General features: G+C 35.9%; 1 protein-coding gene across 5 annotated transcripts in view; it reads left to right on the top strand.

Annotated features, from left to right (window-relative positions):
- Positions 1-13,758, top strand: part of LOC122568935 (GTP-binding protein RAD) — a 78,836-nt gene that overhangs the window by 40,695 nt on the left and 24,383 nt on the right. For all 5 annotated transcript variants that reach the window (XM_043729258.1, XM_043729254.1, XM_043729257.1 and 2 more), the window contains one exon: positions 9,865-10,080. In XM_043729258.1, coding sequence (XP_043585193.1) covers positions 9,865-10,080 — 216 coding nt within the window. The remainder of the gene's footprint in view (positions 1-9,864; positions 10,081-13,758) is intronic.

Genomic DNA, 13,758 nt, shown 5'->3' with positions numbered 1-13,758 from the left:
GTTTGGTGGCTAAATTTTACCAATTAAACCGTACTAATTAGCAACGGCGTAGTTGGTACGAATTGCGTTCCACTTTAATACAGCGATACGTTCTGTCGTATCTGTACCGCGTTTCCGGGATATGGTGGGAATTGCGACACAAAACTACGTATCGCGCGGAGGCGGAATAATTTTCCAGACTTTGCAAATACAGACTATCTTCTGTTTGCTTTATTTTTTACGTTCCAGCAACATTTTAATTATAGAAGCGTATGTTTTGCTTAGAACTTATTTTTAGCAAAGTTTATTTTGTCAAAGTTTATTTAAACCTGTTTTAATTGAAATTTATGATAACGTTCGAAATCTATATGTTTATATGTCAGTAAACAATTATGATTTATATCGTATAATATGTCGAACCTTCTTTTAATCCATTTTCTTATCCCCAAGTTTATCACAGTGTTATTATAAATTTACTTGTGCTTTGTCGTTTTTATACTTCTGAATTTTTATTATAAATTATTCTACCCAACTTTCTGATTACAAACTCCTCTGCATTTATGCCAAACATCTATTTATCGCACATTTCGTGCATTTTGCTGGATCATCAGAAATTACACGTTCTTTCGTCTTTTATAAACAATAAGGAAACAATAAGGAAGAAATTAGTTTGCATTGATTTCAACTCAAATACTGTTTGAAGATCGATGGTTCCCTTGTCTGAAAGAACCCGTCGTTTCTTAGTTTACGTTTTGAGTCTGGAATTATTATACTTTCTTGCATATGTATTTCCAAACAATCTATCATACTTCGTTGTAATCCTGGTCAGGCCTATCTAATAATCACCATCTTTTGTCTTTTAATCGGCTTCTCTCGCATTTTCAACCCTTCTAATCGTCGTCTAAATTAAATCTGATCTGCAAGTCTCATCGACTTTCGGATAAAAATTAGGGCAGAAAGCCGGATTTCTCTGTCTCGTTGTCTTCGTCAGGTCGATTCATCGCGCTTCGTCGATTCTATGGTCGCAAGTAGCGCACATCCGTTTGAGTTTCGCGCGAACAGGACAAAGCCGACGACGGATATCGGCGTTTTCAGCCGCTAAACAGAACGCCTGTTGTTCGAAATGTGTCGCGAACATCCACTCCAACAGAGACATATCGACTTTATCGCGGTTCCATTAATGCAATGCGGCCTTCTGCGATGATACCAAACGAGTTAGCGGACGAACGTGTTAATTTTGCATGCGGATGGACTCGAATGGGTTAAAGTAGAACGTTAGATTTACGGTAGGCGTTCTCCGGGGACCGACTACGAGAATGGAAGATTAGAACGAAATCGACTGCAACGAATTTCTTGGTTAGAAGTTGAACTAGAAAAATATTCTTCTTTCTTCAGTTATAAAATTTTGATCGAACGAGTAAACGTTTTGAAGAGAAATTTTACGTGCTTGAGTTCCACATGTTTATAATAGTATAAGAATGTAAATTTTTAAATATACGTAACATTGCGGTTGTACCAAGTTCTGTTCAGGTAGCGATAGATCACCTGATTCTACTTTTAGATTAAGAAAAAAAAAAGAAATTCATGGAGCGAAGATCATTGTCTTGGGAATTGGAAAATTCACTGAATTCGATTCGTCAGGAGCGAATTGTCAAATATATTTTCTTTGCGAACGTTCGAGAAATATTCTGTTCCAAAGGCGAATAAAAGACATAGAATTGCAGTGTTTCGCAAGGAAGATTGGTACGTGTATTGTTATGTATAACATCGATTGGAAGGCTTGAAACGCTTTTATTTTACAAAAAGAATCGATAAAATGTTGTTGATTCTTCTTCTTTTTATTCGACAGTAGAGAGAGATTTTACGTAACTTTGTTTGGAAGGAAAATTGAAACTTAAAGTTGACTATTGCCTTTCGTCTCGTTTGAAATTCAATTCACGACGATCGATCTGACTTTCTCTTGCTTTAAACATCAGCGAATTTTTGATAGTTGGCGTTCTATGCGTAAATTATGAAACGAGTAAACTTTAAAGTATCGTAGTAACCTCGGCCAGTGAACCGATTTATTCTCCTATCGTTTATTTTCGACAATGAAATTTACTCATGCCGTTTGGTGTTATCAAATTCTTAAAGTTCGTTGTAAGTTTTTATTCTCTGTTTAGATATAAATTTTTGAAAAATTAAAACATAACTATCTATAGATATAGCGAAATAAAATCGATCTTCTGGGTCGCTCGATATAGCATTGTTTATAAATTTGTTTAATTATTACCTAAGATTTACGTGTCTTTATTGATTATTTATTCGAATAACATTTCAAAAGATGTAATGAAAGTAATCGGTCACAAATTAGTCATTTCCTTCCTTCGTAAAAATTACGACACAAGAATCTTATTATCCAGAAAACTATTATAACTGAACTGTAGGGACATAAAAATAAATGTATATTTCGATGAAAACATGCTAGATAGAGGTTTATTTCACCCGCTAAATATTATGACGAGTATTTCGCTTTCGAATGCTCTCTATATTTTTGACACTTGTATATATTCTATACGTATTTGCTATTCTAAAATTCCCATGGAAACAGAAACTTCTAACATGTCATCCACGCAAAACTTTCTCCAGTCACAAACTCCGTCAACTCTAAGCCAAATAAAATTATACAGAAACGCAAGTAATCCACAACGAAAACTCTCGACGGTGCAAATTAACATTTGCACGATCGAAAGTCCAATAAATCAAAGATTTCGACGATCGTCGCTGCAGGATATCTCTGTCTCTCCTTCTACACATTCCTAAATTTCCAACAACGGTATTCTACGATCTCCGTCTATGATTACGCCCTACGTTGAGTAAATCTAGCAAGAGAGCGCGATACGAAGCGCGACGTAAACGCATTAGCAAGAGTTAACATCGTCGATCGACGCGTTTACCCTCGAGCTTTCTGACTGCGTTTATTTCCGCCAGGGATTTCGTAGCCGTCTCGATTTGTCGGCAGATTACACCTGATGTCGATGGCATCGCTTTAGAGAATCCATTAACGCTTTACTGGCTGCCATTCAGAAGGTTGATTCCTTCGCAAACGTTCGACAAGGCACGGCGGGATCTTTGTGATCGAGACTCAGGGAAACGCGGCTGGTATTAAAGCTTGTCTAAGGGAGGCTCGTGCTCCAGCTTTAAGTGGAGCGCAAGACGAGCTTGTTAGCCGGCCATCAACTCGTACCTCGGCTTAATTTAAGTTGAAATTTAAGACCGAGACGGTGAAACGCGTCTAAACTGTTCCGGTCGATGCATCGGCGCCTCTTCTGACAACGGTGAAAGGACTAGTTTTTTTTTTTTTTTTTTTTTTTTGGAAGTACGGATAGCCGAGGATTCGTTTGGAAATTTGTACAGTGGATAAGGAGGGTAGAAGGAATTTTGAGTGTAATTTGAGGGAAAATACGAATTTTTGATACTCGTGTGACGTACGAAATATAATTTTAAGGTTACTTTTATAGCGGATGAAATTTGTTTCGTATAATAGATGACGAGGGATATAGAAGATATTACGTAAGATAGGCAACTTTATGCATTGATTGACGGAGAATAAAAATCTTCGGTATCTATGACATCCAAAATGTAATTCTCATTGCTGGTTCTTGCTGTGCGTGTATAATTTTGAAAAAAGCTATGGACATTTAAGAATACATCGGTGCAAAATAAAATATTTCGGTGTATAAAATGTAATCTTGACGATGATTTTATTTGATATTTACGCGGTAAATGAGAAGGAATAAAAAATATAAGAATTTCAAATGCACACTGATCGAAAATAACAATGTTTCATATTTACAGTGTGCGCTGTACATATATAATAATTTTAAACTATTTGTAAAATACGCAGGAAGGGCTCCTGGGTACTTCAAATTTGTAATTTAAATAACGTATACGTTTCTCGATTACGATTGATCGTACTGATAAGCCCAAGAGGATGCTAGACGTCAGGCTGAAGTCGTTGTGTAACTGCTTCCCCTCGACTCGATTCGAGCAGTCCGCATGCAAAATTTAGAAAACTACCTAAGAAAGTACTCATCGACCTTTTGCGTGCCTCCATTTACATTCGTAGCTCTCTGAAAAGATCTTGAAAAGAAGAACTCGTGAACTCGACGATCTTATTATACTTACTCGAGAAAAAAAAAAAAACAACAACAACAACAACAGAATCGATCCGAAGCTTTGTAATTTTTTAACTTTAATCACTTGAATTTAAAATATAGCAATTTCTAAATTTAATTTAACGATTCATAAAATACAAAAGACAGATATTCTGATCAACCGCCGAGCAAACGCAATTGTATTTGTCTAAAAATTCAAATATAAAATTCTGTCGTAACTGTATTTAGTTTTTAAACAGGAAATATACAGGGAGATGAACGTAAAACAGGCCAGCTGAATATCTCGGCTGTTATCGTTGATAGAAAAAAATGTGTGAGAGAGAGCTTGCGTAGTATCGAGGGGCACATCATTTTATGCAAATAGTTCTTTGGTAGGTGGACGCGTAGAGGTCGCACGAAGATCGACTTCGTTTCTTTAAATGGAACGATATGTTTTTTTCACCTACGACCTAGTAGAGCGTCTTAAAACGCGTACAATGATCTATGGTTCAAGGTCATTCAAAATCACCGAAGGTCAACTGCAAGGGAAAATAATTTACTTTATGCGAGCGATCGAGTACTTATGTAATGGCGATTTATTAATGTACCAGTACACTGCTACTTTGAATGTTCAAAGTGGAGACCTTGAGCATCGATGCATGCTCTAAAGCGTTGCGAGGGGGATATCACGGCATGTCGAATTTCGTTCGTATTAATCGAGAATTTTTATTTAGGGGGAAAATTAAATCAGCGAGTGTACAATGAAATATCGACAACCATAGAATAAATGCCATTAATTTCGAATGAAATTCGACATGCTGTTATATCCCTCTCTCGATGCATGCATCGATGCTTAAGGTCACCACTTTGAACATTTAAAGTATCAGCGTACTTGCGCATTAATAAATCTCCATTACATAAGATAAAGTATTCGATTGCTCGTATAAAGTACTTTACTACCCCTTGCAGTTGTCCTTTGGTGACTTTGAATCACCTTAAACCATAAATCATTGTACGAGTCCCAAAACGCTCTAATAAATGGTACGTAAAAGAACATATCTTTCCATTTAAAAAACCGAAGGTAACCTTCGTACGATCTCCCCGAATTTTCATCAGATTTTGTGGCCGTCGACATCGTGCAAGCTTGGTCTGACACATTTTTTTTTTATCACCAATATTACGTATCTGATCCTATATATAGGAAATTTACAAATTGAACGCTGTTACAACTATTTGTATACGACTGGCTAGAAAAGTATAATTTAGGACTTCCGCTTTTTATAGTTATGTTAGCACGTTTTTGTATGCAGTAGATTTATTTAATCCACTTTTACGTTCACACGTGACAAGTCCGTTTCAGGGTGTTGTATGCGCTACGCGCAAGCCGCGTTCCCAATAAGCCATTATCGCCAGCAAACTCATTGATGCACGCATACGTATAGCATGATGCGAATTCAGCTTAACTAGGCTGTAACTATCACACTGCGATTGACATTGCCATTTTCTCCTAAGAAACATATACGTACGTGTATATAATGGAAGTGGGATATAGTATCCCAGAATTCTCCTGTATTATAATTAACATCGCTGGGATCTGATAATTAAAAATGATAGCAATTCTTATACAAAACGTTTAGCATCTTCGTTTTTCGAAATACCAAAAACTCCAAGTTTTAAGATCTTTGGATTTTAGAATATTCAAATATTCAGGCATTCGGTCCTTCGAATTTTTCAGTTAAACAAGTTTTTATTCTTCGTATATTTAATTAAGCTTTTATAACGCTTACAACTTTTAGTCTCTACGCTTAAAAGCTGTTTCACGCGGTACAGGTATGTCTTGTAGTAGTTGTCTAGTAAGAGCTAAGCTACCTATTCGATCGCATTGTTGGAATTTTTGAATGCGACTGTCGTTGATCGTTTGAAACCAGTATCGGATTGTTTGGTGTATACATTAGAATTCAGTTTCGAGGCACGAATAATACCTACATCGTGTAAGTACATTATCGTTACATATATCGAGTTTGGCTCGAGGCTTTTCACGGTATCGCTTTTCCATTACTTTTTCCTGCACAATTATATCATCAAATTGTAGCGCATTAATTATTTCTTCAACAATTTAGTAACATAGAATTTTAGAAATTCAATGATTATTTCTCTACGTTGAAGGAATCATGGTAAAAACTTTTACGAATATAATACGCAATTTTCACCTACTTTTTGTTAATTAAATTGTTATGTAGCAATAATAATGTAGTAACAATTTTTTGAATAAAATTTATGTTAAATGTAAAAACGGCGAATAAATAAATAGGCAAACGAATAAATCAACAAAGATTAAGATAGATTAAAATTTTTTAATAAATTAAACAATTTTTTTATTTGATTGACATGACCAGCCTAATTTAAGTGAGACGACGTTTCACATTCAGGTAAAATCAAATGTCAGATAACTTTTACGTTTGCCGTGGTGCAATCTCGTTAATTTCCCCGCCAATCTCAGACGCGTGAAACCGATTCAACGGCGTTGCAATATTATTAGCGAAATAGCTGACTACGCATATCGATCGACCGTTTCTGCGTTGAAATCCCGTAACTGCGCATTTCGCAGGACCACACGTGGATATCGACTTTTACTTCGTAACGCTTCTCTGGCGACGACAGTCTGTATTCAATTACGACCAAGCAATTCCACCATCGTTAAACGTTTGATGGCCCCATTTATAACAGGTACCGCACCAAATTCTCAAACAATTTGCTAGAATTTCCAATTCAAACATTTTTCAAATCTTTAATTCTTTCTATTCTGTAATCCTTTAGTGACAAGCGATTTTTAATTCGATCGAGGGTGACGATTAACGATTAATAACGAATCAAGAGCTAATACATGCGATGGATATCACTTTTTTTCATATCACTGCTATTGTCATATTTTAAATCAGAAAGAATTTTTATTTCGTCCTTTTACCTTCATTTGATTCAACGATTAATTTTGCAAATGTAACTGGATCTATATCGAAGTAAAAGCACGAGTAAATAGTTATCGAATACTTTTCTCAGAAGCCAGTCATTGCACGTTGTACAATAGTCGCGAAGATTGTATAATAACATGAGTTTTACCAATTAATGAACTTAGGTTCCAGTTGTGAATATTACGAGGTTTAATTAATGTGTAATCAGAATCTCATAAATTCTCACGAATATTTTATCTTTATTTATGTCAATAGCAATTTTTATCGACAAAACACGCGCAAATCTTCGCCCCTTAGATGGTCAGCTAACGAACAAAAATATTTTAATTTTTCATCGATGAACCTCTTTTCATTCTATGTTTCGTATTGAATATTAGACACGTTGAATTTCCACGTATTAATCGAAAACTGACGCTGTGCGCGCAACTTTGAATTTGACGTACCGAAGTCAACGTTACCCTTATTGGGCCAATGCTTCACGAAGGCAGTCTTCCGTTTAATTTCGCTATGTCCATTTGTCATAGACGTCCGCAATCCAATCTACGAATTGCTCGCTGACTTGCATATTGTTTCGATACATGTTTGAAGCGTATTTTTAGATACACGTTCGAACGAAACAGGAAGAGATATGGTCGAGCACGATCAGCTTCACTTGACAAGTAGGCTTAACCTCGTGTAAGCACGCTTACGTACTATCTTGTACTACTTTCCTCGAAGATTTCTTCAAGATATATGGCAATTTCTAAATTTATTCGTACGAAGTGTAATTTAAATTATTAAAGCCTTTCCCTTCTTTCTGTAAAGGATTTTAGATTTAAGATTGAAGGGAGTCTCAGGATGAATTGTTTATGGAAAAAGATTTAAAGATAGAATTTCAGAATAGTTTACCTATAAATATGTAGTAGGTAGAGTTTGCGAATAGTTTTGATATTTTAATTATTGGTTATTTCGGTATTTAATTGCCCTTTAATTATATATTAAAGGAGATAGCCAAGTTTAAATTTGATACTCGGGACATAGAGAAGGGTATGTTCAATTAATTTAATCGATTAAATAGTAGTTTGCTAGAAAAGTATTTGATATATTAACAATATGAAACAGTTTATTCCAGGAGCGCGAAAAATGAAATAGCTGGTAAGCTAAAATATGGTAATAGCTGGTAAGCTATCTGTTCGGATGTCGAAGAAGAAAGGAACTAAACGACGAAAGTAAAATACACGTGGATTTCCTATAGACGAATGTAGGTCATCGATGTTAAAAGCATATATTCTCCTTCTTAAACGATTCAAGGTTGAACGATAAAAATTTAAATTTCCGTAATCGCGTATGTGCGGTTAATTCTCATTGAAAAAGAAAAGAGACGAATAAATATAAAGAATAATAGACGCATATTTATTATAATTTTGAATCGAGCGGTACGGTGATGATCCTCTTTCTTTTCGTAAAATATATATCTATTTCCTTGAATTCTTTTCGCAGCATCGGACACACGCGCATGGTCGTGACCCAAAAAATCTGCACCGGGAATCATGTATTTTTATCATTTCATTTATTTGCAAATAAACGAAAAGAATGAATTCCATTTCGTTAGATAAACCAATAACCTCATGAATATGTAATAGTATTTCAAGCACTGGCATCGTAAACGAGGGACATTTATTTACTTATTCGTTTCTTCCTTTTCTTTTTTTCATTACAAATCATAAAATAATACTATCAACCTTGATAATTTTCACGAGCTCGATGTTGCAATTCTATCGAACGATATTTGCCTTTTTAATGATTCACGAAAGTTTAAACGCTCGTTTAAACTTTCAAGATTCTATCGATCGTGCTTCGAAGGTTAGGAAATTTGTATAATAAATTGTGCCTGGCTGATATAACATCAAATTTGAGATTTTGTGTGGATAAGATTTTAATAAACGATATAATACTAATGTAACCATACGTAACTACATGTTAATCTACTTTTCGCTTTTTCAATTCATAAAATCTAATTACTTCCTGTCGATGAATGCATTCTTTAAAAAACCAAGATTCACTGATACAGCATTCCGGCTCGTACCCCTCGATCGTTTCAGCCGTGGAAACAACACAGTGATAGTCGAATATCTGTAGGTATTCTAGTTCCACCGATTCACGGAAATGTTAATTTTCTGGATACTTTTGTCCCTTTCACGTAATTCAATCCTTGCTTTCCAAGCACAATCCCGAAGGGAGAGCGGTTCAATTGCTTTCGTTTCCAACGACGAGGAACGCGCTAAAATTCTGCTCTGCCATATCCAATCGTACAGTTGCACGGAGAACGTGATTTTTCCGTTTCAGATACGTTCTTTCTCTTACGATAAACTTTCGACCGTACAGTTTTCCTAGAATGATATATGAGAAACGAATATATGACAAGTATTTCTTAATTATTATTAATTACTCGAGCTAAATTGTCAAAATTCACGCATTGATATAAGCCATCGAATTTTAGTATTCTACATAGGATAACAATTAGTGTAAATATTACAGATTTCCAGAAATTCCATTCGAACGGTTTATAAGTATTTCCGCATTGTTGTTAATGTTTCGAGGTGAAAGCGGAAGATTCGCACGTTGATATAGACGGTCAGTTTGCAAATAATATTTCGTTTCACGGCGATAAACTGACGATTAGTTTCTTCCACAGTCTCTTCTCGTGTAGAATAGAAAATTATATATTTATGTCTCAGCGATTACGTAATTTTTACTACGACTCTTTCCAATAACACCGTTTCTTCTTTTTCATATTGCAGGAGTCATTAACAGGGGCGACTCTTTCAGAAGAAGAAGATCAAGGTCGAACTCTTTGGCACCTGCGGAACAGGATGGCGAGGAGAAACGTTCCGTGCCTGCGAAAGAGATCAGCTCGTATACAGTCGCGATACTGGGTGCAAGGGGTGTCGGGAAAACCGCCCTGATCAGCCAATTTATGACCAGCGAGTGTATAAACGCGTACGACAGACAGAAAGGTAACGTAACATCGTGTTTTTCAAGCACTCGTATCTGCTGCTCGTAAAGCAAGCGAGTCGTGTTTAACATACGAAACTGAAAATACTGGCCAACTTGACGAAAGTGAAATAAATTGCGCCAGCGAATGTATCTACGTAACAGTGACGGTGAATCTGAGGGATAATTTGAGATTCGATGTTTGATGAAAATTTATAACTTTGTCCAAATGTTAGTAATTACAGATAATAATTAAACGACTGAAAAACTTTCGTATCGCTTTCGCTTCGTTTCTTTTTTTTATTTCGAATAAGTTGTAAGATGGATGTTTTAAGGAAGAAAAACAAATTTACGATCGTACACATTCTGTAAATATCGAATATTTCTACATAGGTTGGTTGTTTCTAAGAAAAAAAAAAATATTTTTCTAAAATCCGTTTTATCGAAAGTCACGTGTCTGAAATCTTATCACGTTTTGTAATATTATGTTCGACGATAGTTAATCTATACTAGTCCCATAGATTTCATATTTCCGACGTGTAAAATTCTTTGAATAACTCTCCATGTAATTCTATTCATGGAATATTCTTACATTGGAGATATTTCACATCCTGCAATACGTACACTCTAGAAATTCAGAATAACGTAACTCTGCTATCAACTTTTATCATTTTTGTTCCCAAGAACTTACAACGTAAAAATATGTTTGGAATAGCAAACGAAATATCAGAATTATTATTAAGAATTATTTTTAAATTTTCCAATATGACATATACCTAACAGAATCCTAAATATCTTCTCGATACTTTTTCTTTACGGACCTCGAATTGCGTCTGAGAACGAGCCAATTTCCAAACCTTCGAACCATAGGATGCTAGTTAACCGTCTTCCCAGAAACACTCCATGCTCCATTCTCCAGCTCTCAGACCTTCGCGTTTCTCGTTTTTCCAATTTTCTTCCGTGTTCTTCGCCGCTTTCATCAATCCTATCCTTCCACTGCTAGTTACCCTCGAGTTTCACGGTCATTGATGAGCCGAGCAAGCCTTTGCTCTTTCCTGTCTAGTTGATTTGCCACGGGGAAATACGCAGAAACAAGTACGAGAAGAATTCCAAACTGTTTTCAACTATCGCGAATTATGAGCACCAAAGATATGTTAATATATAATAAGAAAGAAAATTTTACTTACATACATTTTTATTGAAATTTAATGAGATATTTATTTTTAAATAGCATGTATCAGGATAACTATAGAATGTATCTGGTGAAAGTTATTCCAAGCCATCAAAGATAGTGGAACATTTTTCACAGCAATATATAGTTGACAAAACTAAATGGACAGGTAGTAGATATTAGTGAAACTTATTTGGACTAGTATTGGTATCTTAGGTATATTTAAATTTTATTTATTATATATCCTTAGAGACTTCTAGAATCTCTGCTGAAGCAGAATCCTGTTAAAATCTCAGAAAAATCCTGCGTGTAGTCTTTACACTCGTTGGTGAGTGATACGATGAAAACATGATTGACATCGCGATCTATTCTGCTCGTCAGCCTTCAGGTGGTTGTGAAGCCGAGAAGTGGATAATTCGCAGACTTAATAAAAGCTTCGACTAGGAGTTTTAACTCGAGGATCGCTGTATAACGTCGCTATAGAATATTTCGGTTTGGTCTGGCACCTGGGTTTCTAAACCATTTACTTTTTATTCAAAATTTTGTACATTTATTTACTTTAATACGGCTATACAGTCGTATGAAATATAAGCGAATTTAAGTTAGGGCTTTCCAATCTTTTCCATCTCATGGCACGTAAACTAATTACTAGAAAAAGATATATTACATTTGTTTCGAGACAGAGATTCACATCGGACAGCTATTGTGATCTTTTAATCTGACAGTCGTCGGTGTTTCTGAATAGATGCTAAATACAAGTATTTAAGTATCGCGTCTTTTTAAAATTCTCGCGATACGCCTGTAGATCCCTCGTTGCACACTGGTTGAAAATCTCCGATCCTTTTACATTTTCAACAATAAAATCATAGGTTGACGAGCGCTCTATCGTCAGAAATATTAATCTAGCAAATTACGCAACGTCGGTCTTTAAAAATCTCAGTAACGATCGTTTCACTCGTTTTCATTGGCTCTAAATCGCGCTCCGAATTGAAGTCGCGAATTTTGACCTCGCTCAGCCCGTTCTGAAGCAACGAACCGTGTCGGTTTCCGTTTTCCGACCGATTGTATATAACTGTTGGCGGGCGTCGGCGACCTTTTTCCCTCGTTTCGTTCAACGCTCGCTCGGAGAAGCCACAATGGCGATGACAATGCGCCAGACCAACGTAGCTCGCTTTCGGACTGCTTCTCGGTTATGCATAGCTTTATTTTTGGCTTTCGCGATGAAACGCCTGGTAACGAACCGGAGTTGACCACGCAATCGAGAAAGCCAACTCGCTCGTTGATACAGCTTCTAGAAAGGAAATGTCAAGAAGGATGAATGGATTTAGCGGCGGATGATAGCAGGAAGCTACTTGTTATCGTACATCATTTTGCTTTTGGATGGAAGGGGTCGACAGTAGCGAAAATGTTGGATCGTCGCCGTTCGTCTTGGTCAATTAAGGGGAGGACGAGTTTGCGAATTTTCATCGTAGTACGTTGAATTTGTTGTTTTATAGGTGGCAGGGTGTGTTTGTCCGACACTGTTGAAGTGGATTCTCTAGCGTTTAGTTTTCTTAGTTCTCGAAGCCATCAAGTCGAAGGGCCTCTCAGCTTCATAGCTTTTTCTAGCAACATAGCTTGCACAAATGGGGCAGCGGAGTACGGATAGGCCAGTTTTTCGTAATTATATGAATACCCATAGGCCCATGGCTTTGCAGTTCTCTTGTAAAGTAACGCTGCCAGCGTGCGGATCTGGGCTAGCATACACGTTGTACTTAAACTTACTTGAATATATTTCTATTATACATTCATCCACGCATTTCCTCTCTCAATTCCGAGATAAAACCTCAACAGGCACGTTTGTTGATACTAAATTGAAATTGAACGACGAAGTAGTTATTTATTCGGATAAAGGGGTAGAAATATGTGATATCAAACTTGTAATTGGACGATGTTCTTCTTTCATATGTTTTAGAATGCTTCGATAATTATAACAATTAAATTATTTTTATGGATATAAATAGAACTTTCTACCGTGTGTAAAATTTATCGTGAGATTTGATAAACGAAATGCTGATTGATCAGCGTATGCATTTGTGTAACTTTTTGAAATTAAACTATCGTAAATTACGTTTTAGTTTGTTTGAATTTTACTTAAATTATAATTAATATATATCGAAATTAGTATAATTTGTTATTAAGAAAATCTATTGAATTTGCTGAATTAATACATTCGCGATATAATACACGTATACAACGAATTAACATGTCCACTGTTATTGACATAACGTCACGTCCATTCAATAATCCAATTACACAATGTTGCCAGCGCAACTATTTTCTTTTTCAGTTTAAGCATTTTGACGAAAAGACTGTCTATAAAGATAAGCGTTATCGGTTAGAATAAATATTTTTCTGACGAAAAGAAGTACGCGAATCCGGATACTAAGCAGATATTCAGGTATCGATCATTAACGATTCCATTGTTTCGCTAAGAAAGTTACGCGTACAAACAAAAGGCTCGGGCAGCGCGAAAGAAATTTTATTATCG

This window comes from Bombus pyrosoma, linkage group LG7, assembly GCF_014825855.1.
Source record: "Bombus pyrosoma isolate SC7728 linkage group LG7, ASM1482585v1, whole genome shotgun sequence".
NCBI lineage: Eukaryota > Metazoa > Arthropoda > Insecta > Hymenoptera > Apidae > Bombus > Bombus pyrosoma.
This window is presented reverse-complemented; position numbering and strand designations above follow the sequence as displayed.